At 47.6% G+C, this 27876-nt stretch overlaps 1 protein-coding gene across 1 annotated transcript; it reads right to left on the reverse strand.

Annotated features, from left to right (window-relative positions):
• Window positions 1-64: 64 nt before the first annotated feature.
• On the reverse strand, window positions 65-27876 carry SNX18 (sorting nexin 18). The gene is made up of 2 exons (XM_069963044.1): window positions 26323-27876; window positions 65-1721 (listed from the first exon to the last, which is right to left on the reverse strand). The coding sequence occupies exons 1-2, from the start codon at window positions 27818-27820 to the stop codon at window positions 1468-1470; spliced, it is 1752 nt and encodes a 583-aa protein (XP_069819145.1). The 5' UTR covers window positions 27821-27876; the 3' UTR covers window positions 65-1467.

Here is a 27876-nt window from a genome sequence, read left to right on the forward strand (position 1 = left end):
TTTTTCAACCACATCAATTATGTATATGAAGCTTTAAAATGTGATTATGTCACCCCCCCCACCCCCACCCCTTACTCTTGCTTCATTTCATCAGTTAAAAGTGTCAGATAGGCGGGGCTACACGACAGTTAGGACCTTTCTCCCAGCTGGGGAGCCCAACTGCAATGAAGCCCCGCCTAGGTGACACTGTCCACAGAAAGAACACCGAAAAAAGTTTTATACAGGTGTATATCAAATGTGCCGCATCTAGGCTAGTGGATGGTGTGGAGAACTGCACATATATTAAGGGGGTGACAATATCACTTTAAGCATTACACTGCGCCTATAAAATTTTACTGTCTTAGTTCTTGGAATTTGTTGGCGCTCTATAAACATTATTACTGTCTGTGCAACACAGGACAGGTCTGAGTGAGAGCAGCCCCTATCCCCTCTGACCAACAAATGAGGTGCATGAACAGAGGACTCCTTTCTATTAACTCAGAATTCCCTATTAGGGGTTTTCTAGAAGTACACCACCCCATTAAAGGGGTTATCCTGGCTTAAAAAATGTCTGCTTTCTTTCAGAAACAGCGCTCTCCTGTCCTCGGTTGCACTGAAGTGAATTAAGTTGAATTGCAATACCACAAACAACCTGAGGACAGGGGTGGTGCTGTTTTTACAAGAAAGTAGTTGTGTGTTTTTTTCTAATCCTGGATAACCTCTTTAAGGGCTCAAACCAAGCTGGGTCCTCGGCCAATGTCTGTGTCTTAGAAAGGTTTAGCACTTTATATGCAGACACAAATACCATGCGTTTCCCCCCAATACCATCTAATAGTATCACTGCATTGTTAACACCTTGCATCTGACTAGCATCTGACTTACTTTCTCAGTCTGAACCCTTCTTAATAAATAAAGTGTAAAAAAAAGAAAAAGTATGTGGGAAACAGGAACATAATATGATTCAAAGTTACATCAGATGCATGCCTCTCCTGTGATAAAATATGAATTTATTACTAATAAAAAAAACAAAAATAAAGTTTGGGAAGGCACAAGGATTGAATAATTGCTCAAGTAAAAGTTTTGTAAACAGAGGATTTTTGTTAAATCCAGAATGTTTAAGAAAAAAAAAAAAGGCAACTGATGACATCATCTCATAGGTTACGTAGTCCACTCGGAGTATGCTCAGTGATACAGTCCAATGGTAAGGCAAATGGCATACTCCATACTCCGGAACAAAGGTACAATGGTAGTGTAAGCATCGATAATAGAATTTAAATATAAATGCGCAATGCTGGACCTATGCGGATTACGAGTCCATTTTTTTAAATCACAGTATACTAAAAAATAAATGTACGACCATTCGTGTACCACCGCCAATTATTGGCAACAGGTTGTTTCTTTCTTGGGGGGGAAAGTGACTAAAACCCCAAAAGTTTTAAACCTCCCCAAAATGAGGAGAAACAAGTTCAGGGTTCTCAGATGGGATGACTAGGCTGTGTCATATTTTTGTAGCGCCTCCTCCAACTTTAGCGTCACTTTTTGGAAGAAAGTTATCTGTTGCCGCAAGAAATGTTGCATTTGTGACTTGAAGTCCCGCACGCGGATTTTGTGAAAATGTTGGATTTCCGCCAAGGTGGCATAGGATATAATGTTACAACGTTCTTGGATTTCGTTAGCTTTTTGTAGCTCCATCTTGCCCTCTTCGATGTGCTTCTTGCTTTCACGGACTTTGGTTAGTGCCCCTATGAAAGAGCAGAGAGAAGGGTTATGGCCCAGAACAGTGATTAAAGGTCACTAGACGGAAAATGAAAAAGTAAAACTAAAATGTAATCTAAAAAAAAAAGTTCCATAAGATAAGAAAGTGTGTGACATTGGCATTATTGCAGTCTCCTTAAAGGTAACTGGTCCCCTCCCTGGTGGACTGTGAACTGGCCCCAGTACCTTATAGCTGCCTGGCACAGTTCTCTAACACTAAGCCCGACAGCCTCCCATTGGGTCGCAATTTAAAAAAAAGTGGTTCCTGATGTGTATACCCCACGCAAGAACTGAACAGGTAACCAAGTAGTAGTAGTCAGTGTCAGATACTGGGAGGACCACATTGGCAGTAGTGAGGGGTCAGGGCAGGCGAGTAGGATTTTTCTTTTATGTCACACTATGTGTCACATAAAGGTGTCAAATTTTCTGAGGCTAGACAACTAGAGATGAGTGAACCTCGAGCATGCTCGAGTCTATCTGAACCCGAGCATTCGGCATAGCGGGGGCTGCTGAACTTAGATAAAGCCCTAAGGCTATGTGGAAAACATATCCATGTATTAATGTTTTCCAGACAGCTTAAGAGCTTTATCCAACTTCAGCAGCGCCCGCTATGCCAAATGCTCGGGTTCGGATGGACTCGAGCATGCTCGAGGTTCGCTCATCTCTAAAGACAACCCCTTAAAATATAATAGGCCTCAATAAAAAAAAAAAAAAAAAATTGAGAATATGACAGAGGTCACAAGTACTACTTAGGTCAGTATTTTTAGCCATGATGGAGAGTGGGTTTAAAACAAAAAAGAAAAGAGGAGCAAATCTTTCCATTATAAATGAGTTGTTCTCCGTGTCCTTTTAACCTTGATTTTAGACTCCATTACTAACCAGATACTACATGTGAACCCGGCCGTACACTCATAAGGATTATAACTCATCATCTGACTAATCCGCAGCATAGCCAACTGATATCTGTAACCCCATCAATAGGACACTATTGGCTTTACAGAGGAACAATGGCTTAAAAGCAAACGTAATGAGCATGTTACACATAGCAGGTTTAGCTGAGGTCAGCGGAAAAAGGTCCAAAAATATTTAGGAAGTCAATAGTATTTAGGGCTGAACTGTGGAAAAATCTCAGCAGCTAGAGGTTACAGGACTATACGCCGATCTGCAAGCTCTGATCCTCGATGTGAGAAGACACCTTCCTAACATAGTCAGCATTTTGTACAGACGGGATGTCACTCCCCATGCCATCACACCTATGACCCTGCCACTGTGCACTTTACTTTCGTAGGTCCTTCACCCATGTTCCTAGTAGATAGGCATTGGCCTATGCAGCAGTCACACATTGCATCTCTGGCAACCCATCACTTTGCATCCAGTATAAAGGCAGACTATCAGTGTGCAGACACTACAGAGGTAAGGCAGGTCATGGTTCTGTATATTCTCTGACCAATGAGGCACTACAGGGTTAATAGCAAGGACAATGACTGAGATGTATCAATGACAACATACTGGCAGAGGCTATACGAGACATATTGCCGACATATTGCAGAACCTACAGGAAGATATTATAACTGTATAGAGGTTCACGTGATAGGGTTTTCCTTTAACAAGGAAGGCAAATACATGATTGCTGTAAACTATACAAAAGGGCAAACTCCAAATCTTCCCGAGGCGACTTACAATCCGTTTTATGACCACAGATCCTGGTTGTTAAGATTCATTGCTCAAGATAATAAAAGTTAAAACATGAGGATCAGAGAATAAGCATCAGGATTCTAGACGAGACGTGTTTCCTCCTGAAGTCGGTGATTCTCAGGGAAAACCAGCCCTATGCCCAGCACTGAAGCATGCTTGTGTTATATATATGGATTCCATATACACCAGGTTTTGTATGTTGGTGTGCACGGCCTCCATGAAGCCTATAACCAATCCTTTGGTAACTACAGATTGGGTTTGCCACAGGCAATTTGGTAATGTGAGAACATATAATTGTCTACAATGAAGGCTTTTCCCATCCACAAGCACCATATCATGTAAACCGGAAGCCCCTGTCTATATTGGTCAGCAGCCGGCAGCCCCAGCGATGTCAAGAATGTTGCCTGCTTGGACAACAACCCGATGAAACCAAAAAAAGCTTTGAAACACTCTTCGATTTAGCAGATTATTTTAGAAGTATAAAGGATTTGCAAGATGCCACATCCTCCCACAGATCCACTAAGCAAATAGATATGACAATGACACGAGACTAGGATAAAAGGCTTCCATGGCCCGGCTCTACTGACCGGTTGAACTAGAACGATCAGATTCAGCCTCACCCCCCCTCACGTAGGTCACTAGGGTCCATTAGGAAACCTTTCACACATATATAACCTTGGCGACAGAACAATGGTGGGCACTCCTTGTACAATCACATACATACATGCTCAACACACATAGCCAGCTGAAATATATTACCACCTGGTTTTAAGGGGCTGCTAAGCCTGAACACCAAGGGGCTCATCACTGTCTCTTTCATGTCCAGCCACGTTACAGGAAAGTCGCAGAGAAGACATCGGGGGAGAGAAGAATGGGATGGCGGATCCAGCACACTGACTTATTACACTACTGACCAGGGCTTATATCATACATCATTTGGGTGGGTTCATACTGAGGAATTCTCGCGGATAATCCGCAAGAGTTCCTCAGAAAGAACCCACCCTTTATCTGGGTAGATGACCCCAACCAGAGTTCAAATCCCATTTCTTACAAGGAGGACAAGTGGTGTGACTGTGGGAAGAAGGAAAAACAAGTAGCCTGGACCTAGTCGATAAGTAATACACGTAGACCTGTCATCCTTAGCCAAGATACTATAAAAATAAATGGTTTTACAAGCATCACGAGAGAGTCTGGAGGAGTTCCTAAATGTTTAAGGGCAAGATATTGGACCCATTGGCAGACAAAAACCTTCCAACAACATAACTCGTAAAAAAGTGCTGAGGTTATCTTGGATCCAAGAAAGAAATACGGACAATGCGCTACAGAACAGACATCGGAGTTCCCGGCATCATCTTTCATAATTAACTCCACATCGGCAGTACAGTAGTGCGAAGATTAAAACAGTGTTGGCGCTTCCACCATTATGAATGATGATGCGGAGTTCCAGTCTGTAGCACATTATAGGTGAATGGACCGTAATTACAGACCATGTTAATGTCTCATTACATGGGTTATGCACATTTTGAAAGGGAAAAAAAATCCTTTACTCTGGTATCTAATCCTACAGTGATGTAGCTTAGCGCGCCGCAGTCTTTCATTGCTTAATGGCTAGTATGTGACTGCCGATCAATGGTTGCAATACAGGACCACTGGCTTGTAGTGACCACATGCCAATTATCGGAAATAGAGACCAAGGCGCCCCCACTAGAGCTTCTACTGTGCTACATTGCCCTGCGATCAGAAGGGTATACAATTTCTATGTGGGACTGAAAAGTGTGGTCCCACAGACACAGTATATGTTCCATTTGGGAAGTAGACCTTTAGGGTATTATTACACAAAGCGATTTTTCAACAATCAACGATCATAAACGGCCACTATTGCAAACGAACTGATATCGTTAGTCCAATAACACGTAACGTTGATCATTCTTATTCCATGCGAACGATCAACGATAAATATAGGTGCAAACTCTATTAAACGACTAACTTTCTCGTTGGTCATTTAATCGTTGTCTGCTAATCAAGTAAACGATTATCGTTCAAATTGAACGATAATCGTTCCGTGTAATGAGGCCCTTAGACTATGTTAGGCTCAAATCTGACGGAAACACCCTGGGCTATATGTCAGCTATACCTTGACTTGTGGTGAAAACTGAGTTTTCTCTCATCCTGACATTGTCACAGCATTATAACTTTAAGATTAAGATTTAAGGGTCTATTACCAGGTTGTAACAATGGCACGATTATAAATTCATCACTGTGGGCCGCAAATCACCTTTCTGACCGGACGTCGTGCAGCCGATAGCAACTGCAGCTGCTAGCTTCTTTCTGGTCTTCAACCAATGACTGGAGGAGAACTGCTCATTGAGAAATGAAATGTATACAGTACAATCCACATTTAACAAAAGGTCCTTTGGGGTTTCGTCTGAGATTAGAAAAATCATAGCTGTTTTCTTACAAAAGCGTCCTGCATCACGTTTTAGGGAAAGGAGGAACTAAGCAAATGCATATACAGTTTGTAGGAAAATATTCAGTATTTGTGTAAAACCTCTGAATACGTAAACAGGCAAAAGGTGTCAGTCACTGGCTGGGACCGCCCACTGGACTCCTAAGTGCAGAACGAGCAGAGGTTTAAACGCATTTTTTTTTTTTTTTAACTAAACTATGTATCAGGCCATTCAGCCGCTCCTCCACCTTTGTATCATGACGCCAGCAGACTGCACAGCATTTATGGTGACGGGTTCCAGTTAATAAAAGTAAAACCCAAAACCTAAGGATCCATACATAGGACAAAGGAGTGAGAACCTACACTAAAAGGTTATATGGAATAGTTACATAAGGACACAGCACAATCCCAGGACGGGAGAAGGTAGATCTGCCTGCCGGATGGACTCCCATTCCCTATAAGTAAGCAAGAAGAGCATAGCATAACTGATCCGGGTGAAGGAGATGAAACTGCTCAATACTGAACCGACACTTCAGCAGAAAAGGGAACATTATACATAAGGTGCAGAATTTGTGGTGCCCTCCGTTCCAGGAGTGGTTGCTGGTTCAGCAGACGGTGTATATTTCCAGGATACGGGCAGCTGGGAGCGGATCGCTGCAGTTGACACATTGGTTTTGTCATGCTGGATACTTCTCGTTCCAGACCCATTATTATAAAGGGAGGAGCGCCTGTCAGCAGCACAAAAGACATGAATGTCGCAGCGAGGACATCACCTAAAGGCAGGGACTGGGATTATACAGGAGGAAAGTGCTGGGGAGATTACCACTAAGTCCTTACCTGACACCCTGTAAAAGTCTCAGCATTAAGAGACAGTCATCATATAGCCAAGAAATAAAGGTCCTCGAAGGTCCTCAGACTGCTAAGGAAAGCTGGGTGACAGTCCTATTACACTTCTCACAATGGTTGTCATCCAGCTTCCCTAGACTCCAGAATGACTATGGCTCCTATTACATAGCGTGCACTGCCATTGTCCACACTGCTGCAAACCTAGATAGCTGTCGGGCAGGTCCTGCGGGTGAGGATAGTGTGATGCTGCTATATTGGCTGCCACCCAGCTTTCCAAGAACTAAGAAACAGCTAAATACTCCTAAAGAAGGATGGCTGGTCACTCGGGATGCTTTCATGTTGGGCGATGTTGCTGTGTAAGGGTGCATTCACACCTACAGGATCTGCAGCTGATTTTCTGCAGCAGATTTCAGTTAAATAACTGAACACAGCATCAAATCTGATGCTGTGTTCAGTTATTTAACTGAAATCTGCTGCAGAAAATCAGCTGCAGATCCTGTAGGTGTGAACGCACCATAAATGGGTTTTCCGTTTTGAAGCATAACGGACGGCTCCAGCACTAGCAAAAAACAAACAAACCCCACTGACAAACAATCACCATCCCTATACTCATGATTGTTCAAAATTCCCACCAGCGGTGGTCCCCTTCAGCTCTAGTTGGCGTCATTGCCTTTTTCTCATTTCTGAGTACTGGATTAATGAATGGGAAAGAAAAGGCTACTGGAGCGCGTGTGCACCGGCAGCCTTTTCATTGGCTGGATTGCATCACATGGCTTCCAGCTTGCTCAGCCAATCAGTGGACCAGTAGCCTTTTCTCTCCCATTTATTAAAGGGTAAATCCACCCTTAAAGGAGAAGGCTGGCATTTTCTAAAACGCAGCAGCCAGCAGGGGGAGGTGAGAAATAGATTATAAGTACAAACTTACCTCTCCCTGTGCCCGCAGTGAATGGCGGGAGCGACTGCCAGACCCCCACCGGGCTACAGGATCTTCAAGGTGTCCACATCACTGCTCAGCCAATCAGTGAATGTGGCAGGACACCACTCCAGTCACTGATTGGCTGAGTGGCCAGTCCATCAGCCTGGACAGGTATTACTACCCCCCCAATCCGATTCCTACCGTCATCACAACTCGGGGGAAAAGGACTTCCGGTAGGGGGCCTGCGGCACAGAGAGAGGCAAATTCCTACTTGTAATCAGTTTCCCCCCTCCCCCTGCTGGCTGCCAGCTTTTAGAAATCACCGGACTTCCCATTTAAACCTAATTTCTGCATCTAAATGCCCAATACTGTATGCTGATCATTGTATTAATCGGAAAAATATTTAGTGCCACCAGATAAAAGGATTACAAAACATACTAAACATATCTGGAAACTTACCTTTGCTTCATGGAGGCTTTTTTTAGCCTCTCTCCAGCTGGTATAAGTTTGGATTCATCCACATTTCAAACTCTTATGCTGCGTTTACACGGAATGATAATCGTCGAATTTTCGCAATAACGATGGCATTTGAGCGATAATCGGCTTGTGTAAACACAGCGAACGATCAAGTGACGAGCGAGAAATCGTTCATTGTGATCTTTCAACATGTTCTCAAATTGTCGTTGGTCGTTCGTTAGAAATTCGCAGATCGCTTCATGTACACAGTCTTTCAAAGATTCACCCTATGTGTGGGATGGGCTTAAGCGATCTTTAAAATGATTGCAATAACGATTTTTCTAACGATTTATTCGTCTTAACGCTGATCGTTCTAATAATCAAATCGTGGCTTCAAAATCGTTAAACGATTGATTGTGTGAATTATTGCTTCGTGTAAAGGACCATTAGGACTTTCTGTTTACCCGTTTCTGGCGAACAGGGTACAGCACCCAAGTATGTACATGAGCAGGCACAGGGTTCATGCTCCTATACAATGAGCTTGCTGCTCAGCTAACATCTGCTGAGATGGATGCAGAGTGCGCTGCCCAAGAAATGGGCCACCTAGGATAAATGGCAATACATGCAGTGGATGCCCCTCTGCTCAGATAACTTTCACTTGACCTTGCACAGAGAACCAGGCCCAGGAAATGTGCGAGGCCAGCAGGAGGTAAGCTGCAACCCTATTTGTGTTTCAGGAACGGCAAAAGCAGCAATTTTTACTTTATGGCTCCCTATACTAGCAGGAATAGCTTGGGTGATGGAGGGGGGGGGGGGGGAAGAGATCACATCTGTAATACTTGTGGCTTGTTTCAGATTTCACATATTATCTATACTAGGAAACCACTGACAGTGCAATCCCCAACATACGCTAAGGTTAACGTTAAGGTGTGTATGCCTGTTAGGAATTTCCACTGGTGTCAACATAATCTGCTTGAGTAATGTTTTATGGTAACAATACCTTGATTAACCCCTTAAAAGCAGTATGTATTTTTATGGTTATCATTATAGATTTACTGTCGTTTGACATGACACTCTATGACCGTGAGTAATAAGTATGTGAAGACTATAGAGCAGTCATGTCAAACTCTGGCCCGCGGTGCAATTATTTTTGGCCCGCCAGGCAATTCAGAATTTGAATTACATCTGTCCCACCATGGCTACTATATAAGAGACTATGGGGGAGGGCTGGCTACTATATGAGACTACTGGGGAGGGCTGGCTACTATATAAGAGACTATCGGGGAGGGATGGCTACCATATGAGACTATGGGGGAGGGCTGGCTACTATTTGAGAAACTATGGGGGGAGGGCTGGCTACTATATAAGAGACTATGGAGGAGGGCTGGCTACTATATGAGACTACAGGGGAGGGCTGGCTACCAAATGAGACTTTTGGGGAGCGCTGGCTACTTTAGGAGACTATTTTGGAGGGCATTCTACTATATGGGACACTTGGGGGGGTTGGCTACTATTTGGGCACTACTGGGAGGGCTGGCTACTATGTCGGGCAATTTTGTTTGGGTTGGCTACTACATGGGGCAATATTGGGGGGGTTGGCTATTACATGGGTTGGGGTTTAATCATATCATAGAAATTTATCATGTCATTTATCATAGTGCACAGCTCTGGGAGACACACACCACTGACAGTACCAGGAACACCGCAGACTGCTCTGACAGTGCCAGGACCGCCGCATTTGTGCTTCAATAATTATCAAGGTTGGCCCACGACTTTGTTCAATTTTTTAATTTTGGCCCACTGTGTATTTGAGTTTGACACCTCTGCTATAGACTATAACAGAGGTCATCAGATGGACCGAGTGGCAGGTCGGGGGGGGGGGGGGGGGGGGGGGAGATAGCATCCGGGAGTAGTGGCTCGGATGATCATTATATTGTCTGCGCAACCCATTGAAGTCAGTGGCAATTTTCTGCCTCTGCTCTTATAAAGTGGTGCGATGAGCTGCAGACCGTCTCTGCCGTAACTGTGTCATTTCAAGAACAACAGTCAGCTAACATTGTGTATGTCGACTGACCGTTGCCTTATTACAGGTGCTATTACATCAAAAGATTATTGGCCAAAACAGTTGATAATCGGTCAGGTATGGCTGATAATCATTTGATGTATTAGACCCTTAAGCCTGCTGGCAGGGCAGTAAAGGGCATTAAGCTGACAGATCTCTCTTTCAAAGTCACCATACTTATGAACAATTGTGTGCGTTTTCAATACATACAGGTGGGGAGTTAGCCTGGCAGTGGATTATCTTTCTGTGAACAAAAGTATAAAATAGTACAAGACCTTATACATCCACTTCAATGGAAAAAAATATGGCTAACAACTAAACAAACTGGTTCTAACACATATGGGCTGGTTATGAAGGGGTTAAATTGTCTTCATTTTGTGAGTGCTGGGTAGGGGTCACCCATCTTTCCTAGGGTCCTGATGTGGCTATCCTATACAGAGGCCTATAAGAGAGCTTCCCCCCTCGCTATGTGTTGTGGCTCCTGGCACATGATCACTGCTGTGAGGATTAGGAGAGATGCCCGCTCCGCTCCCCGGGCATACACGGGATTTGATGGGCTTTGCTGGTGACGTGAGGCACAGGAGTCAGTCGCTCTGGCACGGTGAAGAACTTACCATGGATACATCAGATACGGCTTGCGATTTGCATGTCTGACGTGAAGTTTTGCATCAGGAATTTTGCATGATCTCTCAGCTCCTGTATAACAGCAGCAGCAGAGGGACTATATGGAGATAGTATGATATGCAGCCTGTGGGGGTCTGCTGAAAGGGTTACACCACCCAGACCTGGGGGTTTCTGGGAGTCTAACAAGCCTATTGTCCGGTCTAGTTATGTACATACTGTCTACCTAGCAGGGCTGCGGTCCAAGCAGACAGAAAAACTAACATATTTCCTCCGCACAAGGGATCGGCATCTAGTGTTTCACTGCTGAGGTCACACATGGGAGAGGCTATGACTTCATGCCGCTCTACAGACTGTTCCAAGTCCAGGGCGGCTCAGGACGCTGCAACCATCACAGTGTTCTCATACCAGACAATGCAATAACCACAGCTATACAAAAGAGCTGGAAATGGTGAATGATGTAACAATGAATAGTGCGGATAATGCAATATATTTAAAGTTACTCAACTTCAGATTTATACTGATCATGAGTTATAGTATAAAGCATACTTCGGAGCTGCACTCACAACTATGATTCTCACTGCAACATCATCAATCTTATTGTAAGACATGACCCTAAAATGGCAAGATGAACTCTTATAATGCAGCGGGACAATTATGTTTTACCCAGGGGGCAGTTCAGCATTCAGGAGTATTGGAAGATTTTAACTCTTGAATCTGCAGAATGTTGAATGCAGCTCTGGAGTATAATGCAGGCTGTAACTGTTCCTGCACAGTGGTGTCCATCTTTGCAGCCAGCCCTATTCATGTGAAGGGGACCACCACATAGTTCTGTGCAGAGGGTGCGGACCATGCATGCAGCCAGTACTCCATTCATTCTTAATGGGGCTGCTGAATATTTCAGAGTTCCAGGTCTGGCAATGCCCGAAAAACCCACAGAGAATGAATGGGGGACTGGTTCTGCATGCAGTGTGCACCATTCATTTCGGGGACATTAGTGGGGGTTCAAGTGGTTGGACCAACTTGCTAAGTAAATGGGGAACACACACGAGATGATGAGCAAGCGCATATGTAGTTCTTACAGAGGTCATACATACTGTAAGGTAAGCGTACAGATCACCTATACAGAGCAACGACTATCTATACAGGGCGCTGATCACATATACAGGACAAAGATCCTCCCCATACAAGGCGCTGAACATATATACAGGTTGTAGATCCCTATATGCAGGACACAGATCCCCTCATAAAGGGCACAGACCTAATATACAGGACACAGATCCCCCCATACAGGTTGCTGATCACATATACAAAACATACATCCCCCATACAGGGCGCTGTTTACAGGGCACGGATCACATATACAGGACATAGATCCCCCCCATTAAGGGCGCTGATCACATATACAAGACACAGATCCCCCATACAGGACACAGATCCCCCCCATACAGGGCGCTGATCATATATACAGGACACAGATCCACCATACAGGACACAGATCCCCTCATAAAGGGCACAGACCTAATATACAGGACACAGATCCCCCCCCATACAGGGCGCTGATCATATATACAGGACACAGATCCACCATACAGGACACAGATGCCCCCCCCATACAGGTTGCTGATCACATATACAGGATACAGATCCCCCCCCATACAGGGCACTGATCACATACACAGGACACAGATTCCCCCCCATACATGGCGCTGTATACAGGACATATCCAGAACACAGATCCCCCCCCCATACAGGTTGCTGATCATCACATATACAAGACACAGATCTTCCATACAGGACACAGATCACTCCATACAGGTTGCTGATTACATATACAGGATACAGATCCCCCCCCATACAGGGCACTGATCACATACACAGGACGCAGATCCCCCATACAGAGCGCTGTATACAGGACACAGATCACATATACAGGGCACGGATCCCCCATACAGGGCGCTGTACACAGGACACAGATCCCATACACAGACAGGACACAGATCCCCCATACAGAGCACTGTATACAGGACACAGATCACATATTCAGGACACAGATCCCCCATACAGGTTGCTCATCACATACACAGGATGCAGATCCCCCATACAGAGCGCTGTATACAGGACACGGATCACATATACAGGGCACGGATCGCCCATACAGAGTGCTGTATACAGGACACAGATCACCCCATACAGGGCGCTGATCATATACACAGGACGCAGATCCCCCATGCAGAGTGCTGTATACAGGACACAGATCACATATACAGGGCACTGATCTAATATCCAGGACACAGATCCCCCCATACAGGGCGCTGATCACATATAAAGGGCACAGATCACATATACAGAGTTCTGTATACAGGACACAGATCACATATACAGAGTTCTGTATACAGGACACAGCTCACATATACAGGGCATGGATCATCCATACAGAGTGCTGTATACAGGACACAGATCACATATACAGGGCACTGATCACATATCCAGGACACAGATCCTCCCATACAGGGTGCTGATCACATATACAGGGCACAGATCACATATACAGAGTGCTGTATACAGGACACAGATCACATATACAGGGCGCTGATCACATATACAGGGCATGGATCATCCATACAGAGTGCTGTATACAGGGCACTGATCACATATCCAGGACACAGATCCCCCCATACAGGGCGCTGATCACATATACAGGGCACAGATCACATATACAGAGTGCTGTATACAGGACACAGATCACATATACAGGGCACTGATCACATATCCAGGACACAGATCCCCCCATACAGGGTGCTGATCACATATACAGGGCACAGATCACATATACAGAGTGCTGTATACAGGACACAGATCACATATACAGGGCATGGATCATCCATACAGAGTGCTGTATACAGGACACAGATCACATATACAGAGTGCTGTATACAGGACACAGATCACATATACAGGGCATGGATCATCCCTACAGAGTGCTGTATACAGGACACAGATCACATATACAGGGCGCTGATCACATATCCAGGACACAGATCGCCCCATACAGGGCGCTGATCACATATACAGGGCACAGATCACATATACAGAGTGCTGTATACAGGACACAGATCACATATACAGGGCACTGATCACATATCCAGGACACAGATCGCCCCATACAGGGCGCTGATCACATATACAGGGCACAGATCACATATACAGAGTGCTGTATACAGGACACAGATCACATATACAGGGCACTGATCACATATCCAGGACACAGATCGCCCCATACAGGGCGCTGATCACATATACAGGGCACAGATCACATATACAGAGTGCTGTATACAGGACACAGATCACATATACAGGGCACTGATCACATATCCAGGACACAGATCGCCCCATACAGGGCGCTGATCACATATACAGGGCACAGATCACATATACAGAGTGCTGTATACAGGGCACAGATCACATATACAGAGTTCTGTATACAGGACACAGATCACATATACAGGGCATGGATCATCCATACAGAGTGCTGTATACAGGACACAGATCACATATACAGGGCATGGATCATCCCTACAGAGTGCTGTATACAGGACACAGATCACATATACAGAGTGCTGTATACAGGACACAGATCACATATACAGAGTGCTGTATACAGGACACAGATCACATATACAGGGCATGGATCATCCCTACAGAGTGCTGTATACAGGACACAGATCACATATACAGGGCATGGATCATCCCTACAGAGTGCTGTATACAGGACACAGATCACATATACAGGGCATGGATCATCCCTACAGAGTGCTGTATACAGGACACAGATCACATATACAGGGCACTGATCACATATCCAGGACACAGATCGCCCCATACAGGGCGCTGATCACATATACAGGGCACAGATCACATATACAGAGTGCTGTATACAGGACACAAATCACATATACAGGGCACTGATCACATATCCAGGACACAGATCCCCCCATACAGGGCGCTGATCACATATACAGGGCACAGATCACATATACAGAGTGCTGTATACAGGACACAGATCACATATACAGGGCATGGATCATCCATACAGAGTGCTGTATACAGGACACAGATCACATATACAGGGCGCTGATCACATATACAGGGCATGGATCATCCATACAGAGTGCTGTATACAGGACACAGATCACATATACAGGGCACTGATCACATATCCAGGACACAGATCCCCCCATACAGGGCGCTGATCACATATACAGGGCACAGATCACTTATACAGAGTGCTGTATACAGGACACAGATCACATATACAGAGTGCTGTATACAGGACACAGATCACATATACAGGGCACTGATCACATATCCAGGACACAGATCCCCCCATACAGGGTGCTGATCACATATACAGGGCACAGATCACATATACAGAGTGCTGTATACAGGACACAGATCACATATACAGGGCATGGATCATCCATACAGAGTGCTGTATACAGGACACAGATCACATATACAGGGCACTGATCACATATCCAGGACACAGATCCCCCCATACAGGGCGCTGATCACATATACAGGGCACAGATCACATATACAGAGTGCTTTATACAGGACACAGATCACATATACAGGGCATGGATCATCCATACAGAGTGCTGTATACAGGACACAGATCACATATACAGGGCACTGATCACATATCCAGGACACAGATCCCCCCCATACAGGGCGCTGATCACATATACAGGGCACAGATCACATATACAGAGTGCTGTATACAGGACACAGATCACATATACAGGGCATGGATCATCCATACAGAGTGCTGTATACAGGACACAGATCACATATACAGAGTGCTGTATACAGGACACAGATCACATATACAGAGTGCTGTATACAGGACACAGATCACATATACAGGGCATGGATCATCCCTACAGAGTGCTGTATACAGGACACAGATCACATATACAGGGCATGGATCATCCCTACAGAGTGCTGTATACAGGACACAGATCACATATACAGGGCACTGATCACATATCCAGGACACAGATCCCCCCATACAGGGCGCTGATCACATATACAGGGCACAGATCACATATACAGAGTGCTGTATACAGGACACAGATCACATATACAGGGCACTGATCACATATCCAGGACACAGATCGCCCCATACAGGCCGCTGATCACATATACAGGGCACAGATCACATATACAGAGTTCTGTATACAGGACACAGATCACATATACAGGGCATGGATCATCCATACAGAGTGCTGTATACAGGACACAGATCACATATACAGGGCGCTGATCACATATACAGGGCATGGATCATCCATACAGAGTGCTGTATACAGGACACAGATCACATATCCAGGGCACTGATCACATATCCAGGACACAGATCCCCCCATACAGGGCGCTGATCACATATACAGGGCACAGATCACATATACAGAGTTCTGTATACAGGACACAGATCACATATACAGGGCACTGATCACATATCCAGGACACAGATCCCCCCCATACAGGGTGCTAATCACATATACAGGGCACAGATCACATATACAGAGTGCTGTATACAGGACACAGATCACATACAGATCCCCAGTGAGGTGCATTTCTAACTAGGATACCTACACACAGGAAATGCCAGTAACCATCATCCTCCTGTAATGTCGCCCACAGCCCTCCGCCTCAGGCCCTCACACTATCCAAGGTAACACGAGTGTCAGACACATGTCACATATACACGTAGGCCTCTGTCACACTGATTTATGGAATTGCCTAAAAGGAAACTGGCTTTGTTGCTCTTAGTGACCAATCACAGCACAGCTTTCATTTCTGATCTGACTGTTACCATGGGCAACACAAGCAGCGTTCCTGTTAGCTTGCCCATTGTCTGTTACAGGTTACAGTGAAGCCAATGTATAACAATGGGAACGGCTTAAAGGGGTTTCCCAGGATTTCATTATAAAATCAATGTCAGATGAGGGAAAAAAGTCTTAGGGGGGCATTTATTAAGTCCGGCGTTTTTTACGCCGGACTTAAAAATTCCCCCGCAGCTCCGGCGCTACGGAGATTTATGTAGAGGCGGACTGCCTCTACATAAATCCCGTGCGCGCCGGTGCGCACTGCCGAAAACCTACGCCAGCTGAGGACTGGAGTAGGTTTTCGGCGTATATTTGGGCGGAACGGATGGTAAATCGCGCGGACCGCCCACTACACGCCCCCTTTCCGCCCCCCTGACGTACTTGGTGGAAAGTGCCGATTTGCGAATATTTTATTCGCAGATCGGCCATTTGCGTATAAAAAAAATACGCAAATCGTCACTTTCCGCCGAAAATCATCCGTTCGCAGGATGATACATGTGGCCCTTAGTACCCCCACTGATCATGTGACTAAAGGGACTATGGGGAGTGAACAAGTGCTGTGGTCTGTTAGTTACCAGGTATAGCTCCACACACTCTGTACAGGCTGTGTCAGGTATTGCAGCTTACCACAGTCCTAACCACTCATGCGCCAATGCTCCACTTATTGTCTATGGAACAACCCTCTTAAAGTCTGTTGTAATCCATTTAAGTCATAAAAACAGACAAACCGAGCCTCAAATCAGTGGTAGATACAAATAGACGTACAAATATAATATGTATACGTGTGCATATACAGCACCATCTAAAACAACCACAAAAAATGGGAAGATGGAAACCAGAAGAATACGATGATCACAGAAATTAAGCAGAAATGCAACCAACAAATACATGGCACCAGAAGAAGAAGGAACATGGCGGTCAGAAAAATCAGGACGAAATCGAAAGCCAAGACCTAGCTGGTTGCAAAGAATATGTCACTGGTTTTGATCAACCTGCTTCATACACATGGTGGGCATCTGGAGCAGAGGAGCCCTTACCCTCCTGTACTGCCCCCAGATGTCACTGCTCTTCCCTCCTGTACAGCCCCCCCCCCCATGGTACTGCACTCCCCTCCTGTACAGCCCCCAGATGTCACCGCACTCTTCTCCTGTACAGCCCCCAGATGTCACCGCACTCTTCTCCTGTACAGCCCTCAGATGTCACCGCACTCTCCTCCTGTACAGCCCCCAGATGTCACCGCACTCTTCTCCTGTACAGCCCCCAGATGTCACCGCACTCTTCTCCTGTACAGCCCCCAGATGTCACCGCACTCTCCTCCTGTACAGCCCCCAGATGTCACCGCACTCCCCTCCTGTACAGCCCTCAGATGTCACCGCACTCCCCTCCTGTACAGCCCTCAGATGTCACCGAACTCCCCTCCTGTACAGCCCCCAGATGTCACCGCACTCTCCTCTTGTACAGCCCCCAGATGTCACTGCTCTTCCCTCCTGTACAGCCCCCCCCCCCATGGTACTGCACTCCCCTCCTGTACAGCCCTCAGATGTCACCGAACTCCCCTTCTGTACAGCCCCCAGATGTCACTGCTCTTCCCTCCTGTACAGCCCCCCCCCCCCATGGTACTGCACTCCCCTCCTGTACAGCCCTCAGATGTCACCGCACTCTCCTCCTGTACAGCCCCCAGATGTCACCGCACTCTCCTCCTGTACAGCCCCCAGATGTCACTGCTCTTCCCTCCTGTAAAGCCCCCCCCCCCCCCCATGGTACTGCACTCCCCTCCTGTACAGCCCCCAGATGTCACCGCACTCCCCTCCTGTACAGCCCCCAGATGTCACCGCACTCCCCTCCTGTACAGCCCCCAGATGTCACCGCACTCTCCTCCTGTACAGCCCCCAGATGTCACCGCACTCTCCTCCTGTACAGCCCCCAGATGTCACCGCACTCTCCTCCTATACAGCCCCCAGATGTCACCGCACTCTCCTCCTGTACAGCCCCCAGATGTCACCGCACTCCCCTCCTGTACAGCCCCCAGATGTCACCGCACTCCCCTCCTGTACAGCCCCCAGATGTCACCGCACTCCCCTCCTGTACAGCCCCCAGATGTCACCGCACTCTCCTCCTGTACAGCCCCCAGATGTCACCGCACTCTCCTCCTGTACAGCCCCCAGATGGCACAGCACTCTCCTCTTGTACAGCCCTCTCCCCTCCTATAGAGCCCCCCATGTCACTTCACTCCCCACCTGTACAGCCCCCAGATGTCACCGCACTCTCCTCCTGTACAGCCCCCAGATGTCACCGCACTCTCCTCCTGTACAGCCCCCAGATGGCACAGCACTCCCCACCTGTACAGCCCCCAGATGGCACCGCTCTCTACTCCTGTACTGCCCCACCATGTCACTGCACTCCCCACCTGTACAGCCCTGAGATGTCACCACACTCTCCTCCTATACGGCCCCAAATGTCACCACTCTCCCCTCCTGTATGGCCCCAGATGTCACCTTTCTTCCCTCCTGTACCGCCTCCAGATGTCACCGCTCTCCCCTCCTGTATTGTCCCAAGATGTCACGCTCTTTCCTCCTGTAAGGCCCCCAGATGTCACTGCACTCCTGCACTCCCTGCCTGTACGGCCCTCAGATGTCACCGCAATCCTCTCTTGTAAGGCCCCCAGATGTCACCGCACTCCTCTCCTGTAAGGCCCCCAGATGTTACCGCACTTTCCTCCTGTATGGCCCCAGATTTTACCGCACTCCTCTCCTGTAAGGCCCCCAGATGTCACCGCTCTCCCCTCCTGTATGGCCCCAGATGTCACCGCACTCCTCTCCTGTAAGGCCCCCAGCTGTCACCGCTCTCCCCTCCTGTACTGTCCCCAGATGTCACCGTTCTGCAGATGTCACCACTCTCCTCTTCTGTACTGCCCCCCCCTCCCAGTTGGGGGTCCAATCACTATCACAAACAATAGCCCCCAAATCAATGGAGCAACTCGGACCCACTCTCCACTCACTATGGGACTTCTGAAGATAGCCAAGCACTATACTCTGTTGCCTTTGGCAGTCCCATAGCATAGCCCCACAGCCATTCCATTCATGCGGGAGACAAGAGACTCCTGTTCTTGTGATCAATGGGGTGTACAGCCATAAGACCTCCACCGTTCAGATACTTTTCACACTGTGGATAGCTTTTATGATGAGATACCCCTTTAAGCTGTTCTGCCTTCCCCCTCCACTTGATAAGCAGCTATGAAGGGTAATCATTCATTACACCTAGTATTATTCCTGTGTATCCGATGGACAATGCTCAGCTCTCCCTTTACAAACAGGAGAAGATTTAATACTGTAAAAAACTGCATTTAAAGGGGATGTCCTACAATGGACGTTTATCCCTATTTACTGGAAAATATGGCAAACATAGGAATAACCGCATCTTACAGTCAAAAACATCTGCATCATGTCCGACAGACCAAGACCTCAAAGTATTCCTTATATTGAGGCTGCAGTCACACACTGAGTTGGTAATACTCACCACAAACCATCACAGTGCTCCTCCGATATACCGCAGAGTAAGCGTTCACACATATAATTATATATCCTACACTTGTACATCAGGACGCAACATTTCCTTCCACACTAAGCGGCCTCTCAAAACCTGGTAACTGTGGCGCCTCTGAGGTATACAGAACGCAGAGCCATGCTTCCATTAGGACGAGAACCAATCGTCATGCCGACTAGGAAACTAGCTCCACCGGCAAATGCACGGACATTGTTACCGCCTGTAAAGGTAGTCACATACATACAATAACCATACAAAAGTTATAGCATCCGATTACCCCCATACACATGGATCCTCAGCTCAAGTGAGCATGCATGGGTTTGAATTGGAGTCATCGTCTGACAGCTCTGTCATCGGCTTATCTCTATAAGGGCAGGGGAAATTCAATTGCCCAATCCTTTTTAATAGCTCAAATAAAAATTTAAAGGGACGCAATGAGTGGGAGTGTATGAAGATACCCCCCCCAATCACACCAGGACACGGAGGATGTTTGCACAGATAACAGCAGCGCGGTGTGAAGTCATCGGAGGAATTTCACTAAACGCTGTGAGCTCTGCGGCCTGCCAATATCCAGATGCCTCTCTGTAAGGAGGGGGGCGCTCCTGTGAATGACGCAGGCCGGGGGAACAAATAACCTTTATTTTCACAACTAATTCTGAACGGTCATTACACCCAGGACTGAGGACTTCAGTGTACATCTGAATCACACTGTGCCAAGTGATTCAGGTTGTCCGTCTGTCCTACTGAGCTGATATGGGTGACAGATAGGCGATCCTCTAGCACAGCCTGCTACCCTGTAGCACTGAAAAAGTCAGTATGGGGGCTGCTTTGTGACTTTGCAGGTCCATGTGGGAGCTACGTCACTATCATTAGTGGTTTATCAACCACCCAAGGCTGTGAGAGCCCGAGGAACATGGTGTCTAGGCCACTGAGTGTCTAACGCAGTCTAAGCCCTTGTGTGACAAGATGTAATTTTAGTGCAACACTGGCTGGTGCTAGTTATAGTGGGGGTCTGGGGCAGATTTTGGGGCCTACAAGCTTCAGACTACACATAGCATGCCAGATGAGAAGTTTTAACGATTGTGATGTTCCAGCCGCAAGCTTAGTATATGACTCTTGTTGAGAATTTTTCTAGACCGCCCAATCCAGGACTAATATTCACTAGGGTGATGGTAAGAAACTACCCCCTCCAAATACAAACACATAGCTGTGACTGACTAACAGATTTCTGCACAGAAACACTATAACAGCGTCTGCACTTTATTCCTGAGCTCTCAGCATACAATTCTAGCAGAAAGCTGACCCATCAGCGCCATTCTGCCAGTACAAGGAAAAGTCCCCTGAAAACACAGGGTGTCTGCACCTTTCTGACAGTGTTTAACCCCTTAGGGTAAATGCACACTGGCCAGATTACTTCCAGAAAAAGTTGCAGAAAATCTGCACAAAAAAAAAAATAAAATAAATAAAAAAATCAGCACAATGCAGGTGTGAAAATGCAGCGGAAAGTCAGTGTGCTCATACCTATAATGGAGGGGGGGGCATAATCGTTAAATGGGTAAACTGGTGTACAGGGGTTTTCCAACTGTCACTCAATGGCAGATGTCAGAGTTAAAGGGGTACTTCAGCCTGGGGGTATTTTCCAGTTATGGCCGGGGATGGGGTGGTTATGGACGGCGGAGGTCACTTACCTACCCCGTTCCAGCGCCGAGTCCCAGATCGCGCCGCCCGGTACACCCGTCCCACAGCCGCTTCCTTGTGTGAGCTGCCGCATGAGACATGATGGCAGCTCAGCCATTCTGCGGCCGTAGCAAAGTCCCGCCTCGGCCGCTGAATGGCTGAGCTGCCTTGAGACGTTACGTCTCATGCGGCAGCTCACACCGGGAAGCAGCCGCAGGACGGGGGTACGGGGCGCCGCAATCCGGGACTTGGTGCTGGAATGGGGTAGGTTAGTGACCTCCGCCATCCATAAGCACCCCATCCCCGGCCATAACTGAAAATTACCCCCGGGCCAGAGTACCCCTTTAAGGCCCTATAACACGGAACGATTATCGGCCGTGTTTTGCTGATATCGGCCGTTACAGACAGTAATCGTCCTGTGTAATAGAAGACAACGATCAGCCGACATGAATGATGTCGACTGATCGTTGCTGTGGTTTGTCTTTCAACATGTTAAAAGACAAACTACTGTGATAGCAGTGATAGGAGTAGTGATAGGACGCTATCCTCTATGGGCTTCCTGAACAATCTAGCGATCACCCGGGCAGCAAACATCCCCCCCCCCCCCCCCCTCGCCGCAGCTCCCTGTGATCTCCTCTGCACCTACTTGTGTAATAGCAGCAGCAGCGAGCCGGGAACGAGGAGCACACAGTGCTGACAGAGATCCTTTGCTTCTCTTAGTCGCCCCGTGTAATAGGGGCTTTAGACTGCTTCAGCTACCACCTCTACGCTGATGACACTCAGATCTACCTCTCTGGTCCGGATGTCACCTCTTTGCTATCCAGGATTCCAGAGTGTCTATCGGCCATATCCTCCTTCTCCTCCCGCTTTCTAAAACTCAACATGGACAAAACAGAACTTATCATCTTTCCCCCATCTCGCTCCACCCCGCCTTCTAATCTGTCAATCACTATCAATGGCTGCACTCTGTCCCCTGTCCCCCAAGTCCGCTGCCTTGGGGTCACCTTTGACTCTGTCCTGTCCTTTAAACCACATATTCAGGCCCTGACCACCTCCTGCCGCATTTACCTCAAAAACATTTCCAGAATCCGCTCTATCCTCACCCCTGACTCCACCAAACTATTGGTACATGCTCTCATTATCTCCCGCTTGGACTACTGTAACATCCTCCTCTCTGGCCTTCCAGCTAACTCCCTTGATCCCCTCCAGTCTATCCTTAACACTGCTGCCCGACTAATCCACCTTTCCCCTCGCTTTGCCTCAGCCTCTCCCCTCTGCCAATCCCTCCACTGGCTGCCCATTGCCCAACGTATTCACTTTAAACTGTTGACCATGACATACAAGGCCATCCACAACCTGTCCCCTCCGTACATCTCTGACCTGATATCCCGCTACCGTCCCTCACGCAACCTTCGATCCTCCAGTGACCTCCGTCTGCGCTTCCCCCTTGTTCGTACCTCGCACAACCGCCTCCAAGACTTTGCTGGAGCCTCCCCCATACTCTGGAACTCACTACCCCGACACATAAGTCTCTCATCCACCATCATGTCCTTCAAAAGTAACCTGAAAACCCATCTCTTCAAACTAGGCTACAACCTACAATAACTGCATCACACTTGACTGGCTGCACTTTACCTCCTGTTTCTCTCCCTATACCCTATAGATTGTGAGCCCTCGCGGGCAGGGTCCTCTTCCCCATGTACCAGTCTGTCTTTTGCCATCATGTAATGTTTTCTGATCTTGTATTGTTCCTGCCTGTTGCCTTTCTATTGTATAGCGCTCTGGAATTAAGGGTTGTTTATAAATAAATAAATAATAATAATAATAATAATAATAATAATAATAATAATAATAATAATAATAAATAATAAGCTTCTGAATAAGGAAAGCTGAGATGTCTGACATCTTCCCATTCATAATACATGTGCACTCAGCCAAGCCAAGAGTGCATGTGGGGAGTTAGGGTATGTTCACACGTGTGAACGACAGAGCAGAAATCCCACTGAACACAATGGAACATTGCGCTGTACGTATTTTACAGGCGGAATACATGTAAAATTAAGCACATATTCAGTTTGAAATTCCTCGCATGTGAACATACCCCAAGAGTATAAACACTCAGCTGACAGCTATCCAAAGTAAATGGCCAGTCTATCACTCCTCTGACCCTAGGACATGGGAGCGTGGAGTATATTAAAGGTGAGCAAGTACATTACAAAATGAATTTTATTCCATATTAAGGGAAAAGCCCCTTTAAGACGTTATATGGAAATGAATGAACATCTGACAAAGTCATTGTGAAGTGTGACGCACATTAACACGTTTCATCCCAAGTATCAGCCCTTCACCGTGATCATCAGACTTGTAAGACGTGGAAACTGTGGAGACACCTCCACCCTGCTACTCGGGAATCCGACAGACGACTATCTCGGCAGAGGGGGATGTTGAAGGCAATGGAGAGAAGCAGAACCTACATCTGTTTTCTATTGAAGCAGTGAGGGCTCGGCACGTAACACACAAGAAGCCGTACTCTGCATTTCCACAGGAAAAAGTCACCACGAAAACACCAGAGAAAGAGGGAACACAAGAAGACAACTGTATGAGGTTACAAATATGGCGTCACTTAGTGATGTCCACATATTACCGAAAGACCTGTATGGGAAGGAACTGTCTGCTACATGTGTAACGGGGGGAGGGCGAAGCGGGACAAGTCACAATGGTTATGGACTAGCACAGTTTTATAGAAGAATGTAAGAAAGTGCAAGCTGTGCCAAATATAGTGTGCAAAATCTGGACAAATCTAGAACGTTTTCTATAGATTCACGTTGCACAAAGCTAATTTATAGTATACATCAGCAAGCCAGGAGATGTGGACGTAACCACAATGTGATCCAGATCCAAACACTCGGCATATTTGTGAGTGTAGATCAGGGATGGGGAACCTTCAGCCCTCCAGCTGTCGCTGAACTACAGTTCCCATCATGCCTGGACAGCCAAATTTTTAACTTTCGCTGTCCAGGCATGATGGGAATTATAGTTTTGCGACAGCTGGAGGGTTGAAAGTTCCCCTTGCCTGGTGTATACATTTTTTAGTAGGGCTTCAAAGTCTGGACTCTCCCAGGTTCCGGAACCCATTCTTAGTATTGTAGTACGGCGGTGGCACGGCTGCACTTGCCTGACCGCAGTGTATTCCTGTTATTGTGTTGCCATGGTTGGTGCGATTGTGGAGCGACTTGTACACTGAGGTTGCATGTGAGCTGTTTCAATGCCAGGATTTTATGGTTACTCGGAGGTCATAGAATGTCTGGGGTGATCTTACAAAGTCAGAAAATCACTATAATTGGTGGGGTCCAAACTCTGGGTCCCCGAATTTATAATGCACTGCGTGTACAGTTGGCACACCGTTATCAGTGGGTGTAGATGGGAATTCCCCATGTTTTACCCGTTACATGCATATAAAGCAGAGTACCAGCACCGCCATGCCAGTGCCAGTGTAAGGCCAGCCCAAGACAGTGCCCCAGCAGTTACATTGAGCAGAGAGGAGGAAGAATATCCTCAATAGTAAGGGAAACATAACTGCAACCATAGGGGCCAACAACCAACTCTTCTAGAGTCCTGAACAGCAAATCATGTTGCAGCAGATACATATAGGGCACTGTCATAACGCTATTCAAGCACTAGATTATAAATAGGACAGCAGAACAACGAGAGAGCTCTACGACAGTGTTCTTCTCCCTTTGGATCTCCAGCTGTTACAAAATTACCATTGGCTGTCGGGAAATGCTGGGAATCGTAGTTTTGTAACAGCTGAATGGCCACAGGTCTGAGACCATCACTCTAAGAGAAATGCAACACAAAGTCAAACCCAGAAACACCAGAAGGGACCAAAAACTTCTCAGCTCGAGGTCACACATCCCACCAGTAGAACCCTCATGCAAAACAAGTCATGGCAGAATGCTTCACACTGAAACCTGGATGCAAGGTGCCAACAAAGTTGCAGAGTGTCAACTAGTAAGAATGGGGGGTCTGACAGCCACTCAGTGGTTGAGCCCCAGTCAATGAGACTTCTATAGTACATCCAGTTAATATGCCAAACGTGTGTAATTGAGAAAGACCTATAAAGTCACAAGGATCCTATAACTTTTACATGGAGTGTTTGCAGGTCCCCCCAACAACTAACTGAGGGGCAGCTCTTACCGCTAAATCATATGGGTTAATGCACTACATCAGCTTGAAACTTTTGTGCTATCTGACACTGGTGTATGGCCTACAAGAGTCACCAGAAAGGAGGAGGACATCTCCACTTACTGATATAGTGGAAAAAGAAAGTGTCACCCAGCTCAGGTAGCATGATGCCCTCCCTATGCCACCTGAAGTATAACACAGAAGACCTGTAAGGGAAGAGACATGCAATGTGACACGCTGAGGTTACCTCTCTGGACGTGGATGATGTCCGGGAAGTTGGCTAGGTGACCCTGATACACGGCTAGCAAGTCCATGATGGGGTCCAGGTCCTGGCGAGGCTGCTCAGCAAACATTTCCCCAATAGTATCATAGGCATCTGCCGTGAAAGACATCGCCCGGTTGAGGCCACCAGAAAAGGGCTGCTGGTCGATCTCAAAGGCCTGACCCAATCCCTTGAAGGCCATCCCCACCTTCTGGTACTCCTTCTTGAAGCCCGAGGCTTGCTTGCGAGCAAACTCCCCAGCGGTCTGGTTGAGCAAGAGGACACCTTCATCCATTCTTTTGGCAAATGACTTGAAAGCGTCCAGCTTGGCATCCACTTCTTGCGGCTCCAGGATGGCGGCCCCAGGCATGGTGCTAAGGGTCAAGAAGAAGTTGGCCCCGACCATCTCGTCCTTCTCGCACTTCCTCTTGCCTTGTTTCCACGCTTTCTCGTCCGAGCAGGTGAGGAAGTGCTGGAAGGCATCGCAGCGGGATAGCACTGGGTGGCTGCACATATGATCCATCCACCACACCAGGCCTTTCCGCCGTTTGGAGATGAAGTCCTCCTCAAAGCGGCCAGTGGCTTGTTTTTCGGGGATACGGGGCACAGAGATGACCGGGAACTTCTCTAACAGTCGGGCGTAGAGCCAGTCGAAGTGCTTGTAGCGGCGGTGGACGGCCTGGTTGGTGTGGCTGGGCAGCAGGCGGTAGGAGATGTAGCTCTTCATGCCCTTAAACTTGGTCTGTTTGGTGGGCTCGTCTATGGTGCAGTGGAAGGGGTATGGGTTCTCCTGCCACTCCGGCCCATGCGGACCCTGCACCACGCAGATTTTGTCCCCGTCCCGCACAAAGCCCGCCACCTCCCCCAGCACGAACGCCTCGCCGCCGCTCTTTACGAAGGCTGAGAAGCGGTTCAGGTTACGACCCACTGTGCCCGAGCCCTTGGCGGCCTGGGAGGAGGCGGTGGTGGTCGAGGTGGTAGTGGAGTAGGAGCCAGGGGTTGACATCCGGTACCTGCTGCTGTCGTAGTCATGGAAACTGCCTCCATAGTAACCGGGGGTCGGGGCCTCATCCGCGGCTGTGGAGCTGCTGTCGTCCCACTCGTCGTCCCAGTCGTCATCGCTCGGCTGGCTGTGCTGGTAGGGCAGGGCGGGGGGCCGGGCGGACACCCCGGGGTAGGAGAAGCTCTGGTAGTTGGGGGGCGTCGGGGCCGGCTCGTAGCCGCCGGGGGGCAGGTTAGCGTAGCGGTTGTCGGAGGGAGGGAGAGGCGGCGGCGGCGGAGGAGGAGGACCGGCCGCTTCTGCCCGGACGATCTCCACATAGGAGGCAGGGAAGAGCCCCCGCTCCCCGCGGCTGTTTACTCCCTCCAGCCAGCCCTCGATGTCCTGCTCGCTGCACAGGCTCAGCACCTCCGACTCCCGCAGGGACACCTCGCCCGGGTTCTCGGCTCGGAAGTCGTACAGAGCGCGGGCCCTGAGCGCCATGATCGCCGGCGGGGAGGAGAGGCGGCAGCGGCGGACACCCGGGACGTGGAGCGGCC

Source organism: Dendropsophus ebraccatus, chromosome 3, assembly GCF_027789765.1.
Source record: "Dendropsophus ebraccatus isolate aDenEbr1 chromosome 3, aDenEbr1.pat, whole genome shotgun sequence".
In the NCBI taxonomy this organism is placed as follows: domain Eukaryota; kingdom Metazoa; phylum Chordata; class Amphibia; order Anura; family Hylidae; genus Dendropsophus; species Dendropsophus ebraccatus.

What these genes read in the sequence shown, in the direction of transcription:
- SNX18 (XM_069963044.1), bottom strand. Translation starts at nt 27,820, where the DNA reads ATGGCGCTCAGGGCCCGCGCTCTGTACGACTTCCGAGCCGAGAACCCG. An exon ending in CATCATCCACGTCCAGAGAG is followed by an intron (nt 1,722 to 26,322) that starts GTAACCTCAGCG and finishes GCTCTTTCATAG; the next exon opens with GGGCACTAACCAAAGTCCGT.